Raw genomic sequence first — 27,302 nt, 5'->3', positions numbered from 1 at the left:
AACCCAAACCTCAGTCCCTCAGCCAGCTTCTCTGTAATCCACTGGTTCTAATCCTGGTTCTAGCAACTTTCACTCCCTATGCTTTAACTCCCTTTCTCTCTCTCAAATGAACCTTCCCCCAAGTATCCCAGGTACCCCAAGTACACACATACACACTGTACCGTCCAAGTTAGGAACTTACCTGTGTGTATGTGTAGGCGGGTTGTGTGTATATATTTATGGCATTGTGTGCATGATATATGAACTAGTGATCTGTGTCTAACTTTTGGGCTGTATAGTGTATGTGCTTGAATTGGTGATAGGTATGCATGTGCCTAAACTGGTTTGGATGTGTATGTGCCTGAGCTGGTAGTGTGTGTGTATATGCACCTAATTGATCTGTGTGTTTGTATATATGCAATTGTGTCACACCCTTCTGTCTAACAGCACAGTATTGAGATCCTGAGAGTTGGCCAGACCCCACAGGGCAACACATAAGTAAAAGAGCTGATGGCTTTTCAGGGATTTGGGCAAAGTGGAATAGGATTACATTTAGCAGGAGATCTGCTCTACCTATTAAGCATGTAAGTGGACTTAAGCATTTAAGCAAGATTTTTTTTTTCATTTTGTCCAAGTCCAAAAAATTCATTAATAAATCTACTTCTCTGATATGTCTTCATCTGACCCTTAAGAGTGAGACACAACAAAGTTGCAAGGAGAAGGTAGTTCCACCCCCCCTTTTGCATTCACTGGTTCTCAGTGTCTCAAGAAGCATAGAACAGAATTAAACTTATTAGGGATCCAAATTTACTTCCAACTCTAATAGATAGAATACATTTTGGGCCCATGTTTGTAAGTCTTATAGATATTGTCCATAGCCATGAAAGGCAACACATAGACTGCAAAATCCTCAAACGTTCTTCATAGTTACAGTTGATTAAAAGTTAAACCTTAGTTTAATAGGACAAATAAAGTATGGTGCCCACAACTTTTACCTTGTTCAAGATAGTTGTCCATGTGCCAATGAAGTATAGGCCCACTACTGCATCAGAAGGATTGCATCCTCCAAAACAGTGCGTCTGAAAATGAGTTGGTGTCATTGTGAAAACTAGATGAAAAGGTACTGGCAGACTGGTGCTATGGCAAAAATAAATAAATGCATAAAAAGGGCCTTTTTTTATACTTAAGAAACCCATGAACATCCCAGAAAAAGCACTTAGAATACACATAAGTCAATGATGTTTTATTAGGATCAGTGTCTGCACTAGATGTAATGTTATTGTAAAAAACCATAACATACAAACAAGATTGAAAATGAAGCCTCCCATTCTTAAGCTGAGAAATATCATCAGTCAAACTAGTACAACATTTATCCTGCAAGTGAAATTCCAAGCTCATCTGGTGACTGGTCTGACAGGTTCTCTGTAGAGATTAAAATGTCCTCTCTCCATTCGTTGTGTGTTGTAACAGTTCTAAGTGAATATTTAAATGCAGGGATGATTTTCCAATTATTGAATTATGAAAACAGTTGTAAAAAATCCTATTTCAATTTTTGAAAAATGAAAACTAGGTTTGTCGGGGAAAGGGGAGGATGAGTACAGAGGGAGCCATAGGACACCGAACCAAGAGACACCCGCAAGATCAGCCCAGATATGTAACAAAGATCCTGTTAGAGAGCACTTTAAGGGGGGACCAGGGACAGCCACCCGGGGAATTAGATGTATATACACAAATGCCAGAAGCATGAGAAACAAGCAGGAGGATTCTAGAGCTCTTGCTAGCGAGCAACAACTTTGACCTAGTGGGACTAAGCAAAGCCTGGTGGAACTCTTCTCATGACTGGGTGGTGGTAATAGAGAGCTATAGGTTGTATAGGAGAGACAGAGTAGGGAAGAAAGGTGGGGGAGTTTCTCTCTATGTCAAAGAACAGTACACATCTTCCCTAATCAAATTAGGGTCAGAGGGTGGTCAAACAGAGATTCTGTGGGTTAGGATCCAAGGGGCTTGGGGGTGAAAGGGATCGGGGGACCAGGAATTTTCCAAGCAGCTCAAAGAGGCTGTGAGGTGTAGAGATATGGTAGTCATGGGGGACCTTAACTACCCAGACATATGATTGGCAGAGCAGTCAGCTAGATCTAACTGCTCTTTCAGGTTCTTAACCTGTATTTAGGACCTCCACCTAACACAGGAGGTAAGGTGTCCCACCAGAGTCAATGCCTTGTTCAACCTGGTGTTGGCCACAGGGGATGACCTGGTAGGGGACCTGCGGATTCAAGGCACCTTAATGGACAGTGATCACCAATTGATTAAATTCACTATTCAGTGAATAGTGGGCATTACACCCAGCAGGGCACAGGTGCTGAACTTTAAAAAAGTTGGCTTTAATAGACTCAGGGGATTGGTTAGCAGGGTGCTAGGAGATAAGTATTTGGATGTGTTGAGGGTCCAGGATGGGTGGACATTCCTCAAGGAACCCATTCTTTGGGCTCAGAGTGAGTCAATCCCATGGCAGAGGAAAGGGGGCAAAGGGGTCAGGAAGCCTCTTTGGCTAACCAGAGGCATCCAAGATACCTTAAGGGTGAAAAAAAGTGTGCAGGAAATGGAAGCAGGGGGTACCTAGCAAAGAGGTGTATACTTCTTTGGCCCGCACCTGCAGGGAGTTGGTCAGCAAGGCCAAGGCAACTCTAGAACTCAGACTAGCGTCAGGGATTAAGGACAATAACAAGTCCTTCTTTAGGTATGTTGGGAGCAAAAAGAGGATGTGGGGTAGCATAGGACCCATACAGGGTGGGCAGGGGGTCTTAGTGATGGATAGCAGGGACAAGGCAGAGCTCTTCAATTAGTTTTTTGCCTCTGTCTTCTTAAATGGAAATCTAGATGAACGCTCAACATACATCACGGACACCATCAAAGGGAACATCAGCTGACCACGGTCAGTGCTGACACAGTAAAAAGACATTTGGAGGGACTGGATGTATTCAAATCACCACTGCCAGAGGGACTCCACCCATGGGTAATGAAGGAATTATTGGGGGTCATAGCTGATCCACTGGCAAGGATATATGAGTGTCCATGGCACTTGGGTCAGGTTCCAGAGGATTGGAAGAGGGCTAACATCATCCCAATCTTTAAGAGGGGGAGGAAGAAGGACCTGGGGAACTATAGACCAGTCAGTCTTACCTCTATACCTGGGAAAATCCTAGAAAAAAATGATCAAGGAGCACATCTGTGGGAGCCCTCTGGCTAATGTGATGCAGAGGGGTAACTGACATGGGTTTTTAGCAGGCAGGTACTGCCTGACTAACTTAGTTTCCTTTTACAACAAAGCCACCAATAGTTTAGATGCAGGAGTCGAGGTGGATGTTATCTATCTGGACTTCAAGAAAGCCTTTGACAAGGTATCCCATACCATCCTTATAAATAAATGGAGGGCATTTGCCTTGGATGATTACACGGTAGACTGGGTAGCAAGTTGGCTCAAGGGTTGCACTCAGAGGGTGGTAGTGGATGGATCAATGTCAACCTGGAAAGATGTGGGCAGTGGAGTCCCTCTGGGCTGTCAGTTCTGGGGCCAGTGCTGTTCAACATCTTCATCAGTGATCTGGATGAGGGGGTGGGAAGCACCCTGTCCAAATTCACAGATGACACAGAATTATTGGGTGCAGCTAACACCCTGGAGAGGAGGAACCATATCCAGGCCAACCTAGACAGGCTGGGGAAGTGGGCAGAGAGCAACAGGATGCAATTCAATAAGGACAAGTTCAAGGTGCTGCATCTAGGGAGGAAGAACTGCCATTATACCTGCAGGCTGGGGTACAACCTTCTCAGCTTCACTGAAGCAGAAAAAGATCTTGTAGTCACATTTGACTCCAGGATGAATGAGTTGCCAATGTGATGAAGCAGTTGGCAGAGCCAATCGCACCTTGTTGTGCATCCGTAGGTGCTTCACAAACAGGTCCAGGGAAGTGACCCTCCTCCTTTATGCAGCACTAGTCAGACCGCAGCTGGAGTACTGTGTCCAGTTCTGGACACCGCAGTTTAAGTGGGATGCAGACAACCTGGAGAGGGCCCAAAGAAGAGCCTGATTAAAGGCCTGCAGGGAAGGCCCTATGAGGAAATGCTAAGGGACCTTAACCTCTTCAGCCTCTCCAAGAGAAGGCTGAGAGGGGACCTTGTGCCAGTGTACAAATTCATTAGGGGAGAGCAACAAGAAGTAGGTGATGATCTGTTCACCAGGGCACCCCCTGGAATGACTTGGAATAATGGCCATAAGCTAGTAGAGAGAAGGTTTAGGCTGGACAATAGGGGAAAGTTCTTCATGGTCAGGGTTGCCAGAGTCTGGAATGGGCTCCCAAGGGGGGGGGGGGTGCTCACCCCATCCTTGGGGGTCTTCAAGAGGAGACTGGACAGGCATCTGGCTTAGATCACATGACCCCAGAGTTAGAGACTCTTTTCTTGCCTGCCAGGGGCAGGGGGTCAGACTAGATAGCCCACTGAGGTCCCTTCTGACTATATGAATCTATGAATCTATGAAAACATATTAATTATTCAGTAACATTACAGTATGAAATATCTTATTTATGTCTATATTTTTGGGTGGAGCCCATTCATTCAATTAGGATGTAAATAACGTTGATTTGTAGACCTTCCTGTCCCCATCTTTTGAAATGTGTTATTTAAGAATGTATCACATTAAAAATAATTGAAGAATAGGAGGTCCAATATGTAAAGAAGAGAAAACCAATCCACTCAAATATGCTCCTGCTGGTAACTGTGAGGTCCCATAAGCATTTGTGGATGGCAGTTGTTAGAGATTGGGGCAAAGGAGGTCAGGGATGGTCTCCTGATAGATACCTGAAATCCAGGAGTTGGGTTCCCCTGGATTCAGGAGACAGGATCAGAGTTGGAGTAAGGAGCCAAGGCCAGAGTCAGGATATGAGGATATGGCAGGAGTCTAGACTGGAATCAAGAGTCAAACGTAAAAATAAATGGAGATCCAGTATGGGAAACCAAGGAAGGACACAGACATTAAGATTAAGTACCACAGTCTTCCAGTTCCTGGGCAAGTAAGTGTAGGATGGACCTAACTTCTAAAGGCTGGAACACATGCAGCCTGTTTTCTGTGGCCTCATGGATGAGCTACACTGACAGCCTCCATGTATGCCAAAAAACATGAGATCCATCTGATGAGAACTGGAAAGAGTATCTTTGGGCATCATCTGGTCAAATTAGTAAGGCAGGCTTGAAACTAGGTACTACAGAGGATGGTGATCAAAACCCTCCAGCAACAGAACACAGTGAAGAAGGGAAAGGACCAGAAGAAGCCACTCAACTCTGGCTATGGGCCAGAGAGCTACAAGACAGCAACAAGTGGCAGAAAAAGGAATCAAGGAGGGCAAAATACATCCAATACATCTATGCAAATGTGAGGAGTATGTGAAATAAACAAGGCAAACTGAAAGCTGCAGCCTATGAAATGAACTATGATATGACTGGTTTCATTGGAGCCTGGTGGGATGGCTCTTATGAATGAAATGTCAACACTGTTTTGGAAGGATAGGTGTCCCAGCCACCAGTGGAGGGTTCAGGATTGATTGAGAGTGTGGTCAGGGGGTAGAAAGGTAAGAAAGGTTTATTGACTTAACAAAAGCACAACTACACATAGTAAGAAGACAAACAATGACAGACAAGAATAATTTGCATTGGCAACTTATCTGCCAATGCAAATTATGCATTGGCAGATAAGGATACCTTCTTATTCCTGATGTATGATAAGTTTCTCTTTCCACAAAGCTCAGGAAAGTCAGGCATCCCTTATCAGTGCTGTCCTAGAGGTACCGAAAAGGGCCCTGGTATTCAGTCTTTGGGCTCCTCGAGATCCACAGGCCCACTGATCCAGGTCAACAGCTAATTAATCCTTTTTACAGAGCTGTATCTTCCTTCTGAATGATTTCCGGATGTTTCAGCCAATTTATAACTTCTGAACTGTGCTGATAAGTCTCAGACATTCAGATTCTTTTTACTTCAACTCTCCTTAGACTGACCGATAGCAGTACAAGCCTTGCATTTCTTTGATAAGGTTAATTTTAACTACACCACAGGGCCTTACTACTTCAAGTCTTTGCTAAATTTATTAGGCCTTACTTTATACAAGGCCTTACTACATCTTAAACTTTAATTAGGCTCTTAGCAACAACATATAGCTTAATATCTGAACAACTGACAGAATAACACTTGATCTAATCTTCATAGAGCCTTCAGCAAGCACCTTTATCACACAGAGATAATTTTCAGCTGTCACAGACAGGGTTGGGAGAAAAGTGGTGGTGTTGCTTTGTATATCCAAAACATACACTTATTCCCTGGTTCAGGAAGAAGAAGACAGGGAAGCAGAATGCATTTGGGTGAAGATGAAAGGTGAAAGATGCAGCACTGATATAATGGTGGGGATTTATTATAGGCCACTAAATCAGTAAGGGTATGTAGATGACGCACTCTTCAAGGAGATGATAAATCTATCTAAATGCTATGGGATGGTATTTATGGGAGTCTTCAATTTCCAGGACACCTGCTGGTAAAACAGTACAATGTTGAGCTGGTTCCTAACTTGCATGAAGGACAACTTTCAGTTTCCAGAAGGTGGCGGATACAACTAAGGGATGACCCATCATGGATGTTGGAACTTGTCCTGGGCAGTAGGGAAGAACTGATGGAGGATATGAAAGTAATGGGCAATTTGCTTGGTGCTGATCCTGCTATGATAGAATTCAAGATCCTGAGATGCAAAAAGCATGCACATTAGGATGCTAGATCTCAAAAAAGAACAATTTCATCCAGTTCAAGGAATTAATAGGCATTGGTGCCATTGGAAGACACACTGAAGGATAAGGATGCCAAGGAGGGCAAGAAGTTTCTAAAAGGTACTGTATTGGAAGCCCAACAGGAAACTGCCCTGACACAATGGAAGCACAAGAAGAATGGCAAGAAACCAAAATGGTTGCTCATGAAGCTTCTGGAATGACTTAAATGCAAACTAAAATCATAGAGGCAATATAAAAATTGCCTGGTCACCATGGAAGTGACCCAGGAGAATGCAAGAACCTGCAGGGACAAAATCAGGGAGGCAAAGATAAAAAAAAAAAAAAGCCCTAGCATAGACACTCTTCTTCTTGTCTTCAGTTGCGCTCACCAGATGCAGCTCTGTGTGAAATTTCACTGGCTGCTTCATTTTGATGTTGTTTCAACTTTTTTGAGGTAAAAAAATGAAATTGAAACAAAATGAAGGGCTTTGAAATAGCTTTGAAACAAAATGAGGGCAGTTGAAACATTTAAAAACTTTTGAAACATTTCAAGTTTTGAATGTGAAGCTGGGCTTGCCTGAAGGGAGACAGAAAGTAAGGAGAGGGAGGGGGAAGAGCAGGGAAGGACACAGTGGGCAGATCCAGACAAGTGCGTACGTGTCTCTTGCTCCCTTTAAAACTCCTTCGAGATGGGGCAAGAGGCATGTATGGGAATGAAAAAATGTTCCCTGCACTGCAAGTTTGCAGCACAGGGAGAAAATTAAAAAACTGAAGTTAAAAAAAATGGGGCAGGGCACAGTCCTGAACCATGCCCTGAGGCAACTGGAGGCTGGTCCTCCACAAAAACAAAATGGCACAATTTGCTCCACAACAAAGTGCATGTCTGAGTACATGCGCTGAGGCAAAAAGCCCCGGCTCAAATTTACACCACTTCTATTTGAGCTGCTGCAAACACATGTGCTTGCATGTGTGGATGCACCCAGTGAAGGCATGCCTTAACACACATGCTGGAGAAAAAGCTCCTGCAGGAGAGGAAAGAAAGGCTTTGATACAGTTCGGATGCCTGAGGTGCTGCTGATGCTACTGTGCTGCTGCTCACTAGGTTATTATTTTACCTGTTCTTTGAAGTGGTGGACTGGATTGAGGCTGTAGGGGAGGAGGAGCCTCATTGGGGCACTCTACCATGTTGTGTAAAGGCTGCAGCACCAGTGAGGGTGTGCCTTAACACACACGGGCACACGTCATGATTTTTGCTTGTCAACAGCTTGAGGTACAGTTCCCCAGAAACCCCTGCACCTATCTCCTTGAAAGCTGGCAAACTTTATGGCCTTAGCAGGGACTACCACGCCTGCAGTTTTCACACTGCTGTGCCTTAACATACACACGTGACACAAGTTTTGTTTGTCAGAAGCTTGGGGTGCAGTTTCCCAGAAATGCCTGCACCTATCTCCTTGAAACCTGGCAGGCTTAATGCCCTCAGAAGGGGCTATGCTGCTATTTTCATCCAAATCTGCCAAAAAATGTCAAAGTTATAGGCAGTTTTGTGCTTCCCCATTATAGCCTATGGGTGAAACATCAAAATAGCATCAAAACAGTGAAACAGTTTCGATGAAACAAAACGGAACAGTGCTTTTGAAATTAAATGAAACTCAAAATGCAACACTGTCCCAGCAAAATGGTGAAATGGAAGTCAAAACAACAGTGCTGTTTCACACAGCCCTAGTCTATACATATGTTGTCCAGAAAAAGAAAGAGCAAGGAAGCTGTGGGCTCACTGGCAACTAGCCAGGGGTAACTCTTAAGAGAAGATGCAAAGAAGACAGAGCTACTTAGCAATTACTTTGCCTCAGTCTTCACAGAATAATCAAGCTGCTCTAAATACCTAAAAAGGATTCTTTTGATAAGGAAGGGGACAGGCTCAGCAATGAGATATCAAAGGAGACAGTAAGATAGCCTTTGATGGGTCTGAATTAATTCAAGTCAGCAGGTGCCTGAAGAACTTCATTTCATGATACTGAAAGAACTGGCATAGGAGATAGAGAAATGTGCACTGGACCTAACTACTAAAAAATGCATTGATAAGTGACTCAATAGCTGCGAGCAAAGGGTAACTATAAATCGATCCATGCCAAAATGACAGGAGGTTTCAAAAACTGCTCCACAGGGACCTGTTCTTGGTCTAGTGTTCTTCAATGCGTTTATTAAGGATTTTGATGCTGGCCTAGAAAGCTTCTTAAGCAAGTTTGCATCTGACATGAAACTGAGAAGGACTGTGAACACATTGTAGGACAGGAGTGCAATTTAGAAGGATTTCAACAGACCAAAAACCTGGATGGAGGTAACAGGATTAAGTTCAATGCTGACAAACGCAAGGCAATACACCTTGGAAAGAATAATCATACATGTACTGTACAAAATGGGTGTCCCCTGGTTGGATGAAAGCACTATGGGGAAGACTACATTGTTGGAACCAGCCTCATCTTTGGCAGGGTCTGTGGACTTACAGATGGGGAACAGGTTGAGGAGATGAAGTCCAGCTCCAGCTGGAAGTCTGACCCTGATTCCCCTGACAAACTGGGGACCAGCACCAGTGAGCCAAGGTCCACAGAGACCAGGAGAAAAACACGTTGTGCCCCCAGTTCCCCAGAGACTTGTTCCTGGATCCCCAGCCACCCCATCTCCCTGGGGCCCTCCTTCTCCACCTGCTGTGGGGATGCTCCTGCTGGTGACTGCTATTTCTCCCCATTGGTGCCAAACATGTGTCAGGTACAGGTGGCCCTGTGAGTGGCTGAGGAAGTGGGATCATTTACCTAGTGGCAAATAAAAAAGCTTTCCAGCACCCTAGGTTGATCTGACTCAGGAACTTGCTGGCAACATCTGAACTGAAGAGGTGACGTGGTTGCCTCTGTGCCAGATCAGTCCTAAGGTTCTTCCCCACCCACCCACCAGGCACACCAGAGCCATCTGCACTAGGTCCTGGTTGGGGTGGGTCTATATTGGGGCCTGGGTCATGGGGTACCTGGGTCTGGCCTTTGACATGTGGAGTCTGTGATACTGTGCCCAAAGATTGGGGTGTGGGGGTCCCTGTCTCAGTGTGTGAGTGATGGAGTCTGGGTCCATGGAGCAGTGTCAAAGTTTTGGGGCTTTCTTGGCCTCAGCATTCAGGATTGTGTATGGAGTGTTTCATGACAGTCTTGCAGGTCAGGGGTCATGGCCCAGGGTCACTGGTGCCCAGGGGTCTGGGGCACATGCAACCCACGGATTGAACCAGAGCTGAGGAGAGGGGTTTGGCTTCCTTGGCCCAGAGCAGTCTGGTGGTTGGGGTTTGCTGGGTGCTCAGCCAGAGTAGCCAAATGCAGGCTGAGTGCCAGTGCCTCCATGCAGGGGAGAACTGCGAGTGGGGACTACGATGTATCCTATGATGCTGGAGGCCTTTAAGCTAACTTGAAACCATAAGGAAACAGTGCAGATGGTCTCCCCTAAATTGGTCTCAACTTAGTAAACCTCAGAGATGACTTCAGTGTATGTTTTGTGCATAAGTTTTAGCCTGACCTAAGCACTATGAATGTCTGTATAACTATGGGTTTAGATCAAATTACCTTCACCTAGACCAATGAAAGTGTAATGTCTACATATACCCAACAGTTGGTAAGGCCAGTATTCATCTCAGGCTTCCTTTAAAAGAAATTTTCTACAAATTGCCCCTTGCTGGTGTAAGCCAGTGTGAGCTTTTTATATAGGACAGGACATAAATATAGAAATAATTTAAAAATATAAAACGTATATAAATCACTATGGGCATTTATACACATACCTGTTAGATCTTGAATGCACTGGAGATCTGGTGCTTTGGAGCAGAATCAATTAATCGAGTCTGCTCCACATGGGAGCTGATGTTTACTGTGCTGCACTGCGTGCAGTTTTATAAGTGGCAAAATACATGTCAGCATGGAGAAAATGGTAATGGTACACTTTTGAACTAAAGCATCTCCAAGGTGTTTTAGTTCAAAAGCACAGAACCACCATTTTCTTTGTGGCAGGCACTTTTCAAAGCGTGAGGCCCTGTGGCGCTTCCACATATGAAAAAAGCCCTATATACATATGATAACAATGAGCTAGCAAATTCCCTTAGGAGCTTTCTTAAAAGCATCTGGGAACCTACATGCACCTTGCTGACCAAATCCTTTTTTCATTCTGGCCCACATAAAACAGCAGGCTGGACCAGTGGCCTGCTGTTCATCCCTGGGTGAAGTCCTGTGCCCTGCAGGTCATGCTACTGCATTACAGGAATCCCTTTCACTTCAAAATCTACAGAAACATCTACCTATTTTTCTGTGCTTCTGAGTACTGCAAGGCTCCAGGGAATGCATCCCATGCCCTATGGGAAGAAACAGATAAATTGTCTAGCTTCTGCTTCTAAACTTTTGGGCCACATCAGCTTGCAAACCTAATTCATTGGAATAAATTAATCAGATTTAGCCTATTTTTGCAGCTCAGTCTCTGAGTGAATGGGGGCTGCCAAGGTGTCTTTGCCTTTGACCTCTAGTTCCTACAGCATTAGGGGAAAGAGAGATAAGATAGAACAAAAGATGTATTATGAGTAAAGAATCCTGGCATGTGTGAGTCAAATGTATCAGAGGTTGAAGAACAAGTCCACAGGAATCATCCCAGTATGTTTGCTATTTCTATTAAATATGTTCTGGTATTAATATAGGGAATTAATTAAAGGGTATTCATATACATTGCATTCCAGAATCTCTGAGATTCTTAGCATTAATTTAATTAGCATGTATTGTAAAATGCAAATTAAAAACTAAAGCAAGCAGTGTTTATTATTTTTCTTTCATTAGGCTTTGAACAAAAGATCACATTTTTTTCTGAGAAGAATTTGCAGCAGGGTTTTTTAGCTGAAAATTCATTTTTCTGTAAGAAAAAAATCAGTAGAAAAAATTATCTCTGGTCTTAAATTTTAACCAGTTCTAGGCAATATCACTACTGCAAATTAATACAATCATCTCAAACCATTTCACTATATTCACCTTTACTTGTTTGTATTCCAAAGGAATACCTGTAAAGAGTGTAAAGGCAAGTAGGTAACACAGTTGTTAAACCACAGGGTTTTTGTTTTGTTTTTTATATCTAGTAAAACCTTTCCATTAAGGTCAGGGCTGAATCAGCCAACTAACAAGCCTATTTATTTGTCCAAAAGTGATCGGAGGCGTCAATAGGATTTGAACCAAGATCTCCATCTCCAGAAACTAAGTGCATTTAATCCTGCTGCAGCAGGCTAAATGCAAACATGAATGCAGTAAGAAACAGTACCTCCCTAAAAGTTTGCAACAAGGTAGAAAAGTGACACAGGTCAATGACACAGAGGGGAAGGAAATGAGGGATGGTACACGCTCCGCTGTATAGAGATGGTAGCTGAGCTGGGTTGAGAAACCATGTTGATTTAGAACCAGATGAGAGACAAGATCTGAAAAGAGCTTGATATGCAATCATACCATGAGAAGTAGAACAAATAGTGCTGCTCCAAGATGGCAAAGGAATAGGGAAGGATGCTCTGGTGGCATTTCAGTATTATTACTCCATACCCTATTGTCAGCTCCTTTTTGTCACAATGGTGCTTAAGTAGTGTGTGGAGGTATATGTGAGTTTAAAAAAATCATTTGTAAAATGCTTGCTTGGAGCTGTCTTTTCACATATAAAGTTCAACTCATAAATTGAAGCAGGTCCTTATAATATCTAAACTGCCACAGTTCCCTATGCTATAAAAAAAAAGCTGTGCTAGGTTCCAAAATAGAAGCATTAGGTGCACGGTATAGGAGATGATAGTACCTCTTTACTCAGCACTGGTAAGACCCATGCACAGTATTGTGTGCATTGCTGGGCTTTACAGTTTAAAAAGGTTGTGGAGAAGAAAAAAATGGTCCAGGCAACAAAAATGATAAAGGGCTTGGAAGACAATTTATACTTGGAGAGGTTGAAGGAAATAGGTATTCTCAGCTTATGGAAAAAGAGAATTAAGAGGAGAAGTAATAGCGGTCTTCAAATATCTGACAGGCAGCAACCAAGAACAGGGAAAATACCTTTATTGCTACAAGGAGCAAGACATTAGGCCTGTGCGAGTCAGCAGCAATCCGATCTGGCTTTGGATCCAGCAGCTTTGGATGGCCATGATCCGATCCGGAGTTCCGGACCGGGTTTCCGCCTCTATCCGGCCGAAGCGGCTCCAAAGCTTCAGAGCTGCCTCCGAGATCTGGCCATAGGGTATAATGGGGAATCAATGAAATATCTATAACTTTGTTGTTTTTTGTCTGATTTGGCTTAAACTTGCAGGGACTGTAGACTCTGCTGAGAGCACGAAACCTGCCATGCTTCAAAAGATCAGTGCAGGGGTTTGGGGTGAACTGTACCCCAAATTCTTGAAAGCCAAACTCATGTCACGGCTGTGTGTCACACCACAGGGGGGTGAATACTGCAGGGCTCGTAGCTCTTACTGAGGCCACAAAGCCTGCCAAGTTTCAAGGAGATCATTGCAGGGGTTTGAGGGGAATTGCACCCCAAGCTGCGGACAAACAAAACTCATGCCATGGGTTACACTGTGTGTGTTAAGGTGCAATGGGGTGACAGCTGCAGGGATGGTGGCCCCTGCTACGGCCACGACACCTGCCAGCTGTTAAGGAGATGGTGCAGGGGGGTTCTGGGGCCCTGCACCCCTAGCTGCTGACAGGCAAAACTTGTGCCAAGACTGTGTCTGTCTTGGGGCAGTTGATTGTCTGCATTGAGTCTTTCTCTCCTGAGCCTGGCTTTGTAGGTGCTAATTGATGCTCGTTAAGTAGTTATGTAGTAGCTAGGTCCTGTGTATTGAGCTGGTCCCTGAGTCCCTGGCCCATGAGTGAATCATGATTGATTGATTGGTAACTGGGAACACAGCAGCTTAGCAACCAGGCCTGCAACAGTGTCTCCCCTCCCCGCCCCAAGCCAGACAGTCCCACAAGCACCCATGGCACAAGTTTTTCTTGTCTGCAGCTTTAGGGGCAGTTCCCCCCAAATCCCTGAACCAATATTCTTGAAACTTGGCAGGTTTTGTGGCCTCAGTAAGAGCTACCACCCCTGCAGTTTTGACCCTGCTATGTTGTAACACCTAGATGTGACATGAGTTTTGCTTTCAAGAATTTGGTGTGCTGTTCCCCCCAAACCCCTGCATCCATCTTCTTGACACTTGGAAGACTTCATCCTCTCTGCAGAGTCTACCACTCCTGAAAATTTCATCTAAATCAGAGAAAAAAACCCCAAAGTTATAGATATTTTATTGTTTCCCCATTATACCCTATGGCCAGATCTCCGAGGCAGCTCTGAAGAGCTTCAGAAGCTCCAGACTGCTTCGGAAAGTCTAACGAGGCCAGCACTTCAACCCCAACATGCTGCTTTGGACCCCAATGTGTTGGAAGCTTCTTTGGATCCAAACCTCTGTCCAAAGTCTCGCACAGCTCTACTGGACATGGCCCAGTGGCTTGAAATTGCAGCACGGTAGCTTTATGTTGGATATCAGGAGGAACATCTTCAATGATGGAGATTCCACAACTTCTCTAGGCATTGTATTCCATTGCTGGACTGCTCTATCAGTGGAGGTCCTCAAGAAAAAGTTAGACAATCATTGGTCAGGGATGATTTCAGAGTACCTATGCCTATGTTTTACCATGGGTGGTTCCGCTGCTTCTGAGCACTGTGTTAGCTGCACATATCTGGGAAGGAATATTTCTCGCATCTTTTTACTATACGTGTCACGTTTTGTTTTTTGCCTTCCTCCAAGGCATTTGGTTTGGATGCAGTCAGGGATGGAGATGTTGACTGGGGATGTCAGTGCTGCTTCTCAAATGAAAATCCAGAGTTTTGTGGCTAGAGGGTCTAGCGCTCCATTCAGGGCCAGATTGGTGCCATATTTAGGTTCAGGGAGGACTTTTACCCCATGGTCAGTCTTTAGTGTTTCTGTAATCTGAAAAACACAGAATCAAGGACAGAATTAGTTTCAGCAATATTTTTTTTCCAACTGAAAGCTAAAATATTTCTGCTGGGGCATGTTGCTGTGTTACCTCATGCAAGGTTTGAGAGGGAAGCCTTTGTCCCTGTTCTCTTGGCTGAGTTGAACTGCTTAGTAAGAAATTCTCTCTCACAATATATTGTGTTCTCATATCATGGCACACTTTGGCCTCCTTTCCTGATGAAAATTTTGGATACTTAATTTCTTTATTAAAAAAAACAAAAACCGCAAAGTGCTGCAACTGATCATCATTTGTGTAAAATACCATGTATTCTGAAATTTTATATTTCCCTAAAGATTAATTCTGACCATATATGTGTGTGTGTGTGTTTGTGTACCTTTTTAACTAAAAACATGTGGTCTTTATAGGTGAATCAGATTGCCATTTGTTACTCTCACCCTGACCTGCTCCTTATTTTTTCCATCCACAGGTATTGTACAGTGCACTGAGAAAGACAACGTCCAACCAAACCACCATGACTGAGTTCCTCCTCCAGGAATTCTCTGAGAGTCAAGAGCTGCATATCTTACACTTTGCCATCTTTCTAACAGGATACCTGGCAGCTCTGATGGGGAATCTCCTGGTTATTATGGCTATAGGCATTGACCTCCACCTTCATACTCCCATGCACTTCTTCCTCATGAATTTGTCCATCCTAGATCTTGGAACCATCTCTGTCACTGTTCCCAAATCTATGGTTAATTTGCTGTTGAACATCAGGTCAGTTTCCTATTCTGGATGTGTTTCTCAAGTTTTTCTCTTTCTCTTCTTTGCTACAGTCAACTTTTCCCCCTCACTATAATGGCGTATGACAGATATGTTGCCATCTGCAGACCATTGTATTATAAGACCATTATGAGCATGAGAGCCTGTTTCCAAACGGAAACTATTGGGTGGGTCGTTGCCATTCTCTACTCTGCATTGCACACTGGTAACATCTTTCGGTTACCCTTCTGCTACTTCAACATCATCAACAAGTTCTTCTGTGATGTCCCCCATCTACTACAGCTCTCCTGCTCTTATTCATACACCAGTGAATCTAGGATTCTTGTTTTTAGTGTCTTCTTAGCGCTAACCTGCTTGTTTTTATCTGTATGTCATATGTTCAGATCTTCAAAACTGTGCTGAGAATCCCCTTTGAAAAAGACTGGAATAAAGCTTTTTTCACCTGCATTCCTCACATTCTAGTAATCTCCTTATTCCTTTTAACGGGCTCCTCTCCCTTTCTAAAGCCTATTTCCAGCTCTTCATTGGTTCTGGATTTCATAGCAGATGTGTTTTATTCTATGATACCTCCAATAATTAATCCTATCATCTACAGCATGAGGAACAATGATATAAAAGTTGCCTTAGGAAAACTGCTTTTTTTCAGGTTACTCAGGAAGTAAAGATATCCACCTGTATTTAATGATTGAGCTGTATACCTATACTTGTTTGTTGGTGTGACCATATGAAATTATTGTCTCCATCATAACCTGGTGGAGTGCATTATGTAAAGTCAGGTGTTTACCTTAAAAAAAAAATACTTGGCTTTCTTCCATTATAATTAGTGGCATTCATATTGGCTCATGTCATATACCAGTAATAATAATATCCACCCAGCTAATTTTTATTTATTTATTCATGGATTTATTTGATTTGTGTGCTTCCCTCTGCAGAAAGGCTGAGAGAAAATTACCAAAAAAAGTTACAAAAAAGATAGCACAGTAAAACTATAATAAACAATTACCCCCAAAATAACCAAAGCTTAACCCCACCAAAAGCCTTCTCAAATAAAAAGGTCTTACACTCAGGCTCTGGTAGACCTCAAGATGTCGGGAGTTCCAAAGCCAAGGACACTGAGAACAGCCTTCCCTGTGTTTTGGCAAAGTGAACTTGGATGCTACTTGCAAAAGGTTGTTCTTGGCTGACATTAGGGATCATGATGAAACCTAAATGAGGCACTCCCTTAAGTGTGTAGCACCCAAGTAATTTAGGGCTTTACAGGTCAAGGCCAACACCTTTAATTGCACTTGGAAAGATACTAGAAGCCATTGGAGCCTGGAGCACTGGAGTGATGTGCTCTCAGCCCCCCCCCCCCCACTCCCCTCCCCCCCATCAGAAGACAGGATGGGGTTATGCAGCAAGGCTGTCACTGCTTGGAGTTATTCAAGGAAACCAATGATGCATGGAAAGTGGAGAATTTTGGACTGATGGAGGACAGGAAGTCCAGTGGCTGGTTAAAGGAAGAGCAGTTTAGAGCTGACTCTGGGGTTTGTTTTTTTTCCCCCACAGATTGATGTGGAATGATATGGGCTGCTTGTTAAAGTAAAGTTTTTGTACTGGAAGCAAGGATTCATTATGGTGGATGAATTGCTGCCATTATAGTGGATCAAGTCAGTGTATTCTTCATGTATTCTTATCATGCTTTATTGAGGCCTTGATTTGGAATATCTGCTCTCTTATCACCCTAAGGAAATAAATAAAAAAGATAATGGTGTGACTTAACTTTATGGAAGTTCACCACCTGAGGGCTCTGGGAGGTATCATATCTACTTGATTCTAAGACAAGGTGCCCTCCCCCATTTCACATGGAGAAAAATGCCCCTTGTCTTACAATCAGGTAGGAGAGTAGTGATGGGTGGGTTGGCAGCCACTGCACCTTGGGCTGCAACCCCTACCAAAGGTCACAGCCATGACTGCAGTTCCTGCTTGCCCCTTGAACCTCCTACTACCTCTGCACCCTGCCATATCCACCCTGCAGCCCCTTCCTGTCTTTTTCCCCCATGGGGAAATCTGAAAGCTGGGGAGAGCATGGAAGTCTGCCAGGGGAAGATAAGAGACAGTGAAGAGTGACCTTTGGTGGTGCCCTCTTGACCTGACCAGCAATCTACCCATCTAGCCAGAAGGACCAGCCATTGACCCCCTTCTGGAAACAATACCACTTGGAGGAAACCTTGACTGGCCATCAACGGCAGACTTCAATGCATAGGATACATATACCTGACACTGGTGCTCTATTGCAGCTACAGTGTGTGTGTGTGTGTGTGTGTGTGTGTGTGTGTGTATGCGCGCGCGCGCGTGCATATGCGTGCATGCATGCGTGTGTGTGTTGGGTGGGGGGGTGCATTTAAGAGACAGTGCGCCTCATAATTTGAAGGTTTGCATTTATGGATTTTTACTGTCAATTTTGCACACTCCATCTAATAAACCAGAATTTTAAGGATCCTGGGAGTTGGTCATTTTTACCCAACACTAGGAGTGTAGTAAAACACTGGAACAGGTTACCCAGAGACGTTGTGGACTCTCCATCCTTGGAGGTTTTTAAGACCTGGCTAGACAAAGCCTTGGGTGGAATGATGTAGCTAGGGATGCTTTACTGGGGTTGGAGTAGATGTCATCTGGAAGTCCCTTCCAACCATCATTTGCTATGATTCTATGGGAATCTATACACATGCAGGGCAGGCATATACAAGGATGCTCAAACTTTAGTGCTTTTTTAAGGTTCTTTATGTTAAGTTCTTTAAAATGAATATACATGCCATAGCTTGATGCAAGTTTTATGCCTTGCTGTAGCTCTGTGAAGTAAGTGGCAGGAGGTGTGCTAGATGCTGCATAATCTCTTTGCACTGTTCAAGCAAGTGAAAAAGCGAGTGAGTGAGTGAGTGAGTGAGTGAGTGGCCTGTGCTATCTCCTTTGTTATAAAGAAAAAGTAAAGGAACAGAATTGAAATCAACTTGGTCAATCTTTTTTTTATTTATATATATATAATTATCACAGCACCCTCCATGGAGAAAGTGAAGGAGGGAGGCAGTGAGTGAGTGATGTAGGCAAGGGGTGTAGATGACATGCTATGCACTGTGCTATCCCAGAAATCACATCTGGAGATGGGTGGACATGGATAGGTGGGGCTCCTGATGTGGGGGACAAGACCTCCCCCCCACCCCATGATCCAGGAACCCCTAAAGAGTTCTGCACCCAGAGATAAAAGAGGGCTTCTCTGTTCTCCAATCTACTTCCCAGAGCCAGAGGAAGGGGGAGAGGGGGTGGTCTCACAATGAGGACCAATTGGTATACTGCACCCCTTAATGTGCAGGTGGGCAAGCTCCTTTCCCACCCCATTATCCCCCCCCAATCACCCCCCAAAAGAGGTCAGCCATCTGAGACCCCATCCAGCCAGGCCACCACAACTTTGGCAGGCTCACCCTCAGGTTCCCCTACACCCAGGAGTGGGGACAGCGAGAAATACGCACATGCCCCACTATCACTACATGGCCATATCACACCTTCCCCCCAAAAACGGGAAACCTCCAATACCCCTGTAGCACCCCCCCAGCCCCTACCTATCAGATCAAACTGGGTTCCAAAACACCCCCAAAAGACCCCCACCCAGGGTTCTGTGCACCCTTGGGGGAAGCAGGTTTCAACACTCATACCATCCATCACAGTAAGGGGGGAAACCCCTCCCCCATGAGACCTCGCTGAAGCCCTCCTGAGACTGTAGGCAGCATGTGGATTGTTGGAGCACTGTCCTCCCATATCTGCTCTAGCAGAGTGCTCCATGATCTCTAGTTAGGGCTAAAGCTTCTGCCCTGGCTCTGTTCTGTGCCCCTCCATGCCCCTGAGACTCCCCAGCACCTCTTCTCTCCATAGGAGGCTCTTTGGAGTAAGAACTTTCTGTTCATGGGGTTGATAGAATGAGGCAGTCCTGGCAGGTTGTCCAGCTGTTGCTCATTAGCACCTAGTTAAGGCAAAGTGAATGGAAGACAGGACTGGGTTCTCACTGCATTCACAGTTCAAACCCCCAGGTGCAGCCTCAATTCCCCCTCCACCCCTCTCCCCCATAGCTGAAGGGTGAGCTGACATGTGGGGGGGAACCATACCCGTAAAGTCCCAGAGGCCCCACAAAATCCTCCCCCAGGCTCCCATGGACACTTGGGGGAAGTGGGTTAAAAACCCACATAACCCTTCACAGTGAGGGAGTACCTGTCCTTCACAAGACCACCCTGGAAGTGCCCCCAGCCCATGAGTAGCATGTGTATTGTAGGAGGCTCACTGCCCCTGCCATGTCTGCTCCAGCACCATGGTCCATGCCAACACCATGGATGCTCCCAAAGGCAGAGCTCAGGCTGTGTCTGGGACTGGTTCTGCTCTGTGCCCCTGCCAGCACCAGAAACAGTCCCACACCCCACATGGTCCCATGCACTGTAGGGAGTGGGTAAAACACCTGCCTCTCCAACCCATTGCAGTAAGGGCAGGAAACACATCCATGACACTCCCAAGGCCCCCAACCCCCGCCCCCAGTGTCCTGGGCACACTTGAGGGGAAACAGGTTAAATAGCCACACTGCCCTTCACAACAAGGTGGGGGAACCCCCACCCCACCACCCCAATGAGACATCCCTGAGAACCCACAAGTCCCTGAGCAGAATGGGGATTCTAGGAAGGCTATTTCCACCAGTCACTCATATCTTCTCCAGTGACAAACCCCCTGCAGGGCTGGGGCTGCAGCTGGGGCTGAGGGTTCTGCCTTGGCTCCACTCTGTGCCTTTGCCTGAACCAGAGACCCCCAAAATGTACCCCACAGGGTCTCATGCACACCTTGAGAATCCCTCATTGGGCATAGCCTCTTGATTTAGGGAGGCTTCTCAAATCTTGATTTGATGGGTTTTCTCAACAATGATTCTAGTGACCTTGTACATGTGGTTGTAAGGGACTGTGAGCTCGTAAGGGGTAGGCATGGTCCCCTACAAAGGGGCAACAGGCAGAAAGGTCCGAGATCAAGGCTAGCCTGACTGCCCTTCTGCCGTGGTGACACAATTTTGTGGCACAACACCTGCCATGACAAATCTGACCAACTCCCCCCAGTGGCACCACACAGGGTGTAGGATGGACAAATCCTTACTCAAAAAACTGGTGTTGTTGTGGAGGGAAACCTGGAGGAAGGTGGACTGAGGCTGTACATGCACATCAACCTGGAAACCAGATTGATGACATGGAGGTGGGCATTGTAGATGACTTACATTTGATGACACCTCACATTCATGTGGACATCCTGGAAAGGCTAGCAGATGTTAGTGTAGTTGCCTTCAACATCATTTGGGGGTTCACAATCACAGCCTTCCTGCAAGAGCCAGCTGGCCGGACAACCCACCAACACACAGGTTTACATTTCCAGAGGTACCAAGATTCCCAAAAATATACAGAAAGGCACATAGTGCCTGGTCCAGGCACCATTTTGTCCACCCACAGGAAGGAGAGAAAGCTAGGCAGCCTGCTGATTCTACAAAGCTGGCAGGCATCCCTGGGCAGGAACCACTTAAGGGTGTTGCTGTTGCCTTTCAGAGGTGATCAAAACATGGAGACAGAGTCTTTCTTTTATTTTTTTTGGTACACATCTTTGGTGCTTTTGTTGTTTGGTAAGAAAAGGGGGAACAGTTCAACTTAATTTTTGATGGGGAGGGGGGTGACATCTGCACACCCTCTTTAGAAGAGTTTGGGGTGGGTGGGAGAGTCTTCCCAGGAGGTGAGGTGGGGTGGTAGGAAGAGGTGAGTGTGGGGTGTTGGTGGGAGGGGTGGTTTCTTGTAATTGCATGTGAGTGGTGGTTGGGAGATGTGGTTGGGATTGGCAGGAGGGGGAAAATGAAGTGGTTGGGTTTTGGTGTGTTGTTTGGGTAACCTTATGTGTAGCTTATTTATTTGTTGTAACTGTCCTCAATGAAACTTCCTCTATCAACATGGACACCATACACAAGCTGCCTCAAATCACCATCAACACCTTGCTTGAAGATCCTCCTACAACTATGGAAGTCCAAAAGGCCATACAACAAATGCCTAGTGGCAAAGCTCCTGGAGCCAATGTGATTCCAGTGGAGGTCTACAAATTAGGTGGTCACAGCCTCACAGAGAAACTAACTGAGATCTTCTGCAGTATGTGGGTGCAGGAGGTAGTCCCTCAAGAATTCAAAGATGCCTCCTTCATGCACCTGTACAAGAGGAAGTCAAATTGCCAACTCTGTGACAACCACAGTGGCATGTCCCTCCTCTCAACTGATGGCAAAATATTCTCAAGAGTCCTCCTCAACCGGCTGACCAACCATCTAAATGACCTACTGCCTGAAAGCCAATCCAGTTTCAGAAAAGGAAGCAGAACCACCAACATGGTGTTTGTGGACCAGCACCTTCAAGAAAAGTGCCAGGAACAGAACATCAACCTTCTCACATTCAATGACCTAACCAAAGCCTTTGACACAGTGAACCACTAAGGTCTCTGGGAAATCATGAAGAAGTACAGATGCCCTGGAAAGTTCATCCATATGGTTCTACAGTTCTAGGATGGCATGATGGCACACGTCCTTTTGAATGGCAAATGCTCTAACCACTTTCCAGTCACAAATGGCTTCAAGTAGGGCTTTGTGCTCACACCTATCCTCTTCAGCATGGTATTCTCTTCTATTCTCTTGGATGCCTTCCAAGATTATGACCTTGGTATGGGGATCAGGTACTGTTTTGATGGAGACATCTTCAATCTGCACAAGCTCTGGGCAAGCTCCAAAGTCCAGACAGCCACACTTTGCAACTTCCTCTTCACTGATGATTATGTGTTATGTGCAGGCTGACAGGCTAACATGCAACAGTCCATGGACGTATTCTCATCAGCCTATAACAACTTTGGACTGACTATCAACACAAAGAAGATTTGAGTGATGTTTCAACCTGTGCCTGACACAACACCCCAGGAACCTCATATCTTCCCTCCTTCCCATTTAACATAAAGTTAACATGGAGGAAAATACCCTTGTCTTAAGAGTCAAGTGGGAGGGTGGTGGTGGGTGGGAAGCAGCCTTTGTGCCTTGGGCTGCAACCCGTACCAAAGGTTAAGGCCATAGCTGAAGCTCCTGCTTGTCCCCTGGACCTCCCTACTGCCTCTGCATCCCTGCAGCCCATTCCCCTCTTTTCCCCTCATGCAGTCTTTATCCCCCTGTCTGCCCTTCTCCTCCCTCCTGTTCCTTTGCATCATGCCAGCAGGATCTGTGCATGCATAAACCTGGGGCCCTGGGCATGGCACAGCCCAAGACCTTTATCAACAGCATCAAGCCAAGGTTGCCTTTAGGTGTTTTAAATGTATGCCACTTTGGGCCAGGAATACCTTTCTGTTCTGCTAACTAGTTTGAGTTAAGTTCAACTGGGTGTTCATCTGAGATCAAACCACCATATCCTAGGAGGGATTGCTTTCATGTGACCTAGCTATCATCCAGGACTCTATGGCTTTGGAGTGACAGCTGGTAACTGCCAGGAAACAGATGGGTGGGGATGGGGTGAGTAGGGAGGGAAAATTGGGGAAGGGAAGTAGAGCAGCCAGGGGGGAGGAGCATGGGGAAGGAGTGTGGGGCGGGGGAGGTTGGAGGAAGCAGGAAGGAGGGGGAAAGGGGGGAGCAGGTGGGTGCAGGGGAGCTGCCAAGCTGGTGCCCCTCTCTCCCCCAAATCACCCCCTCCACTCCCAAATCATTCTCCTGACACCTCAGTTACTCTTCTGCTCCCCTTAGCCCTTCCACTCTTGGAATACTGCATCTCTGCCCTGATCAGTCCAAGAGCAGAAGTGCAGCTGTGGATGTTCTCCCTCCATGCCTGCTCCTGGGGTCCCTGTACACCATGCCCCCCCTGGTGCTTTTCAGGGGCTCTGGTGCTTTGGGGGTGTGATGACCCCCCCTCCCAGTGTGCCAGCTCACCCTGCAGCAATAGTGGGGTGGGGGTGGGGAATTGAGGCTGCTCCTAGGGTTCAAACTGTGAATTCAGTGAGACCCCAGTCCTGTCCCTCCCTTCCAAGGGAGGTGGTGCTGGCCCCTACCCTGGGGGTCTTTAAGAAGAGGCTGGATGCCTACCTGGCTGGACTCATTTGAGTCCCGTTTTTGTTTTTAGGGTTTTTTGTTGTTCTCCCGCCCTGGCGGGGGGTCGGGCTAGAAGATCTATTAGGTCCCTTCCGACCCTAAAACTATGAAACTATGAACCTATGTCTTCCATTCACTTTGCCATAACTAGTTGCTAATGAGCAGTAGCTGGCCAATCTACCAGGACTGTCTCTTTCAATCAACACCATAAAGAGAAAGTTCTGACTCTAAAAAGCCATATGTGTTTAACCCACTTCCCCCAAGTTTGCACGGGACCCTGCAGGGGAAGAGGGTTGGGGGTCTCTGGGGCTTTGGAGGGTGTCATGGGCGGGGTTCCCAACATCGGTCAACAAGGGGGGGGGGGGGGGGGCAGATGTTTTACCCACGGCCCATAGTGTGCATATGACCCTGTGGGGTGACTTTTGGGGGTCTCTGTTTCTGGCAGGGGCACAGAGAGTAGCCAAGATAGAAGCCACAACCCAAGCTCTGCCGCTGAGAGCAGTGGTGGTGGCATGGAGTGCCTGCTGGAGCAGATGTGGGGTGGGGACAGTGACCCTCCTGCAATCCACATGCTGACTGGTGTCTGAGGGGGGAACCAGGGCGGGGATCCCACCCCTTGCTCAGTTTGAGATCTTGATACTGCAATGGGAGGATTAAGTGTCTTACCCTCTCACAACAGCATTTATGGAACCCTGTGGGGGAACTTTCTGGGGGGCTTTGGGGGTTCTTGTGGGGGGGTTCCTCCTTCTGGGAGTCTCAACTCCTGCTGGTGCAATGTGGGAAGGGGAGGCGGGGTGGGGTTTATTCCAGTTGCACTTGAGGATTTGCCCACTCCCTGGAGATTTCATGGTACTCGGGGGTGGGGGGGAGGGCGGGGGTGGTTCTGAGGTCCCTGGGGCTTCAGCAGTCTCATGGGGGGGGTGGGTTCTCTTCCCCCAAACAAAGGCTTCCCTTGCTGGCACCCCAAAATAGAGCTTGCAGCCCTGAATGTAGTGCATTTGTTGGGGTGGGGAGATTGGCTCCCCATTTCCCAATCTTGCAAGGTCTTTTCACCACCCAATGGTATATTTTGAATAAATGAACATATAAACCTACACAGGCAAAGATGATTATTTTTAGTTTTGGTATTTATTTCTTCAGTTAAGTTACACAAAGGAGAATGGTTTGAATCATCCTGATATGGGGCTGTTGGCTGTAGAGCTGGCTTGCTACACCTCGTGGTAGCAACTAGTAATTACCACTTAGAAAGCCCAGTTAAATACAGATGCAATTAAGAAGATAGGGGTCTTCTGATATGCACAACCACATTTTACCTTACATTTCAAACACATCCAACCAGTTTTAATTAAGGAGATTTCTGTATCTTTAAAAGTCCTCTAAAGTTTGGCACATGTATTAATAGGTGACTTTAGTCCTCTTTAAATGGTGGAAATCATCATGTGTATAAGTGCCCATGATTCTGTGTGATTGATCTCTGTGTAACAGAGATTAACATTCAATCCCTAACATGTAATCTCACCCTGTATTTTCCTTTTCTGTGGCACCTACTTATTTTTGTCATCTAATCTGCAGTGTAATAATAGAAGAATCCAGAGACATGTTGTCCACCTTTTCTTTCTCCTACCCAGAGATTTCCTCTGGGCAGTAGATTAACGTATCTGGGAGGATACAGAGTATTCTAAAGGTAGCTCCAACAGCCAGTAACTTCCTCTACCAAACAGTGATAAAACCCATTTTTATTCTGTATTGTATTAATGCAGGGCTACAAACCCATCAGTAACTCTCCAATGCACTTTTTGCACTGTGCTGCCTGTTGTGAACATAGAATGAGGAGACAACTCAGAGTCACAGATGGATGGGTCAGTAAACAGATACATTGATTTTGTGTAATCCATGTTTGTGTATATGTGAGTCTGTGAACCCTCACACGGTGTAATTGAAACAGAAATATATCCAATGCAGAGACATAAACGGAGATTGCTCTAGATCTTTTTCTTGTGGTTTTCTCGGGGAATGGAACTAAGAAAGAACATGTGTGACTAGCCACGAGGAAGAGATAAAGGGCTCTATTTTGATTCTATTTATGATTTTAAAAGAGCCTTAGCAGGTGAGTTTCACTTCCCCAAATGATGCTTCCAGGTTTCCCCACAGCCCAGGTGTAGGAAAGTGAACCTCACCTACTGCTCCATCTGCTGCCTATGTTCTCACTTTATCTCAGCTCAACACAAAACCCAGGTGGGACAGGGCAGGGGCAGCTCTAGATCTTCCACCCCGGAGAGAGCTGGGGACATAGGCAGCAGCAAGTAGGAAAGAGGAGACTGGGAGAGCAGGGGACACATGTCAAACAACACAAGTGTCAGCATTGTTCTGTTTTGGTGGAAAATCCTGGTGGCCATTGACTTCACATACAAAGACAATGTCTAGTGGTTCTGGTAACACAGATGCATTAAAGCAAACCAACATTTATTTCTAATGTATTTGTGCTGAACACATCAACATAGGGAAATATGAATCCCTTTAACAACACAGAATTTAGTAACAACTTTTCTCAGGGCCTCCCTTACCTCTGTTTCTCAAGCTGTATATGAGGGGGTTAACTAGAGGAGTGAGGACAGTGTAGTAGAAAGAGAATACTTTATCCAAGTTTCTCAGGCTGTCTTGTTTTGGTAGCACATACACAATAAATATGGTCCCATAAAATATTGCCACTACAGTGAGGTGGGACGAGCAGGTAGAAAAAGCCTTTTGCCTCTTGGAGGTAGAGCTGATTTTCAGGATGGTTGTGATGATACAAATGTAAGATGTCATTGTTAATAAAAATGTTGGAAAAGTGCACATAGCAACTAGAACGGCAACTAGAACTTCCACCAAGAATGTGTCACTGCAGAAAAATGTTATGATTGGGATAAAATCACAAAAGAAATGGTCAATTTCATTAGGGCCACAAAAGGTTAAATTTAGCATTAAAAGTACTGTTATACTAATACCTAGCAAACTACTTATCCAGGACATGACTGCTAGCTGTAAACAGAATCTTCCATTCATAAGAGATGCATAATGCAGTGGTTTGCATATTGCCAAATACCGGTCATAAGACATTGCTGCTAAGAGGCTGCATTCTGTACCTGCCAGTAAACACACCACAACCCACACCACTATACCTGGGGTTCTTGCAATAAAACAACTAGCCTCAAGCTTTTGAAGCCTAAGTATCCCGGTTGCCCCCCGCCCCTTGTTTTTCATGTAAAACTGCTCCAGACAGATGCCAATTGCTGTTGCATTACAAGCTCATGCTAAACTTGTGCTTCACTTTCCTATTCTATTTTAAGTTCTCAGCTTCAGAGGTGTGTTGCGGGTTGCATTTTGGGTTATTTTCCTCCATATATGCATAACCAAGAAAGGGCACTTTGTCTATTAGATCTTGCCTAGTATCTCTCCCAAATATACCATTAATCTAGGAAAAGATATCACTATAGAAATAATTGTTTCTCATATAGTTCCTGGACCACCACCACTATAGTCACCCTCCAACAGCATTCCAGTTTGAATATCTTTATTTTTACTGTTCATCACTGAATTATTCCTCCATCCTACTCTGATTTTGCTTCTCTA

General features: G+C 45.4%; 1 protein-coding gene across 1 annotated transcript; it reads right to left on the bottom strand.

Moving 5' to 3' along the window:
- Positions 1-22,124: 22,124 nt before the first annotated feature.
- Positions 22,125-26,789, bottom strand: LOC112551585 (olfactory receptor 488-like). The gene is made up of 2 exons (XM_025213257.1): positions 26,255-26,789; positions 22,125-22,306 (listed from the first exon to the last, which is right to left on the bottom strand). The coding sequence occupies exons 1-2, from the start codon at positions 26,787-26,789 to the stop codon at positions 22,125-22,127; spliced, it is 717 nt and encodes a 238-aa protein (XP_025069042.1).
- Positions 26,790-27,302: the final 513 nt, after the last annotated feature.

This window comes from Alligator sinensis, unplaced genomic scaffold (genome assembly GCF_000455745.1).
Source record: "Alligator sinensis unplaced genomic scaffold, ASM45574v1 scaffold174_1, whole genome shotgun sequence".
Taxonomy (NCBI): Eukaryota; Metazoa; Chordata; order Crocodylia; family Alligatoridae; genus Alligator; species Alligator sinensis.
This window is presented reverse-complemented; position numbering and strand designations above follow the sequence as displayed.

Coding starts and splice junctions, on each gene's coding strand:
- LOC112551585 (XM_025213257.1), bottom strand. CDS start 26,789: ATGTCTTATGACCGGTATTTGGCAATATGCAAACCACTGCATTATGCA. Junction 22,307..26,254: donor ATACAGCTTGAGAAACAGAG/GTAAGGGAGGCC, acceptor CCATCAAAACAG/TACCTGATCCCCATACCAAG.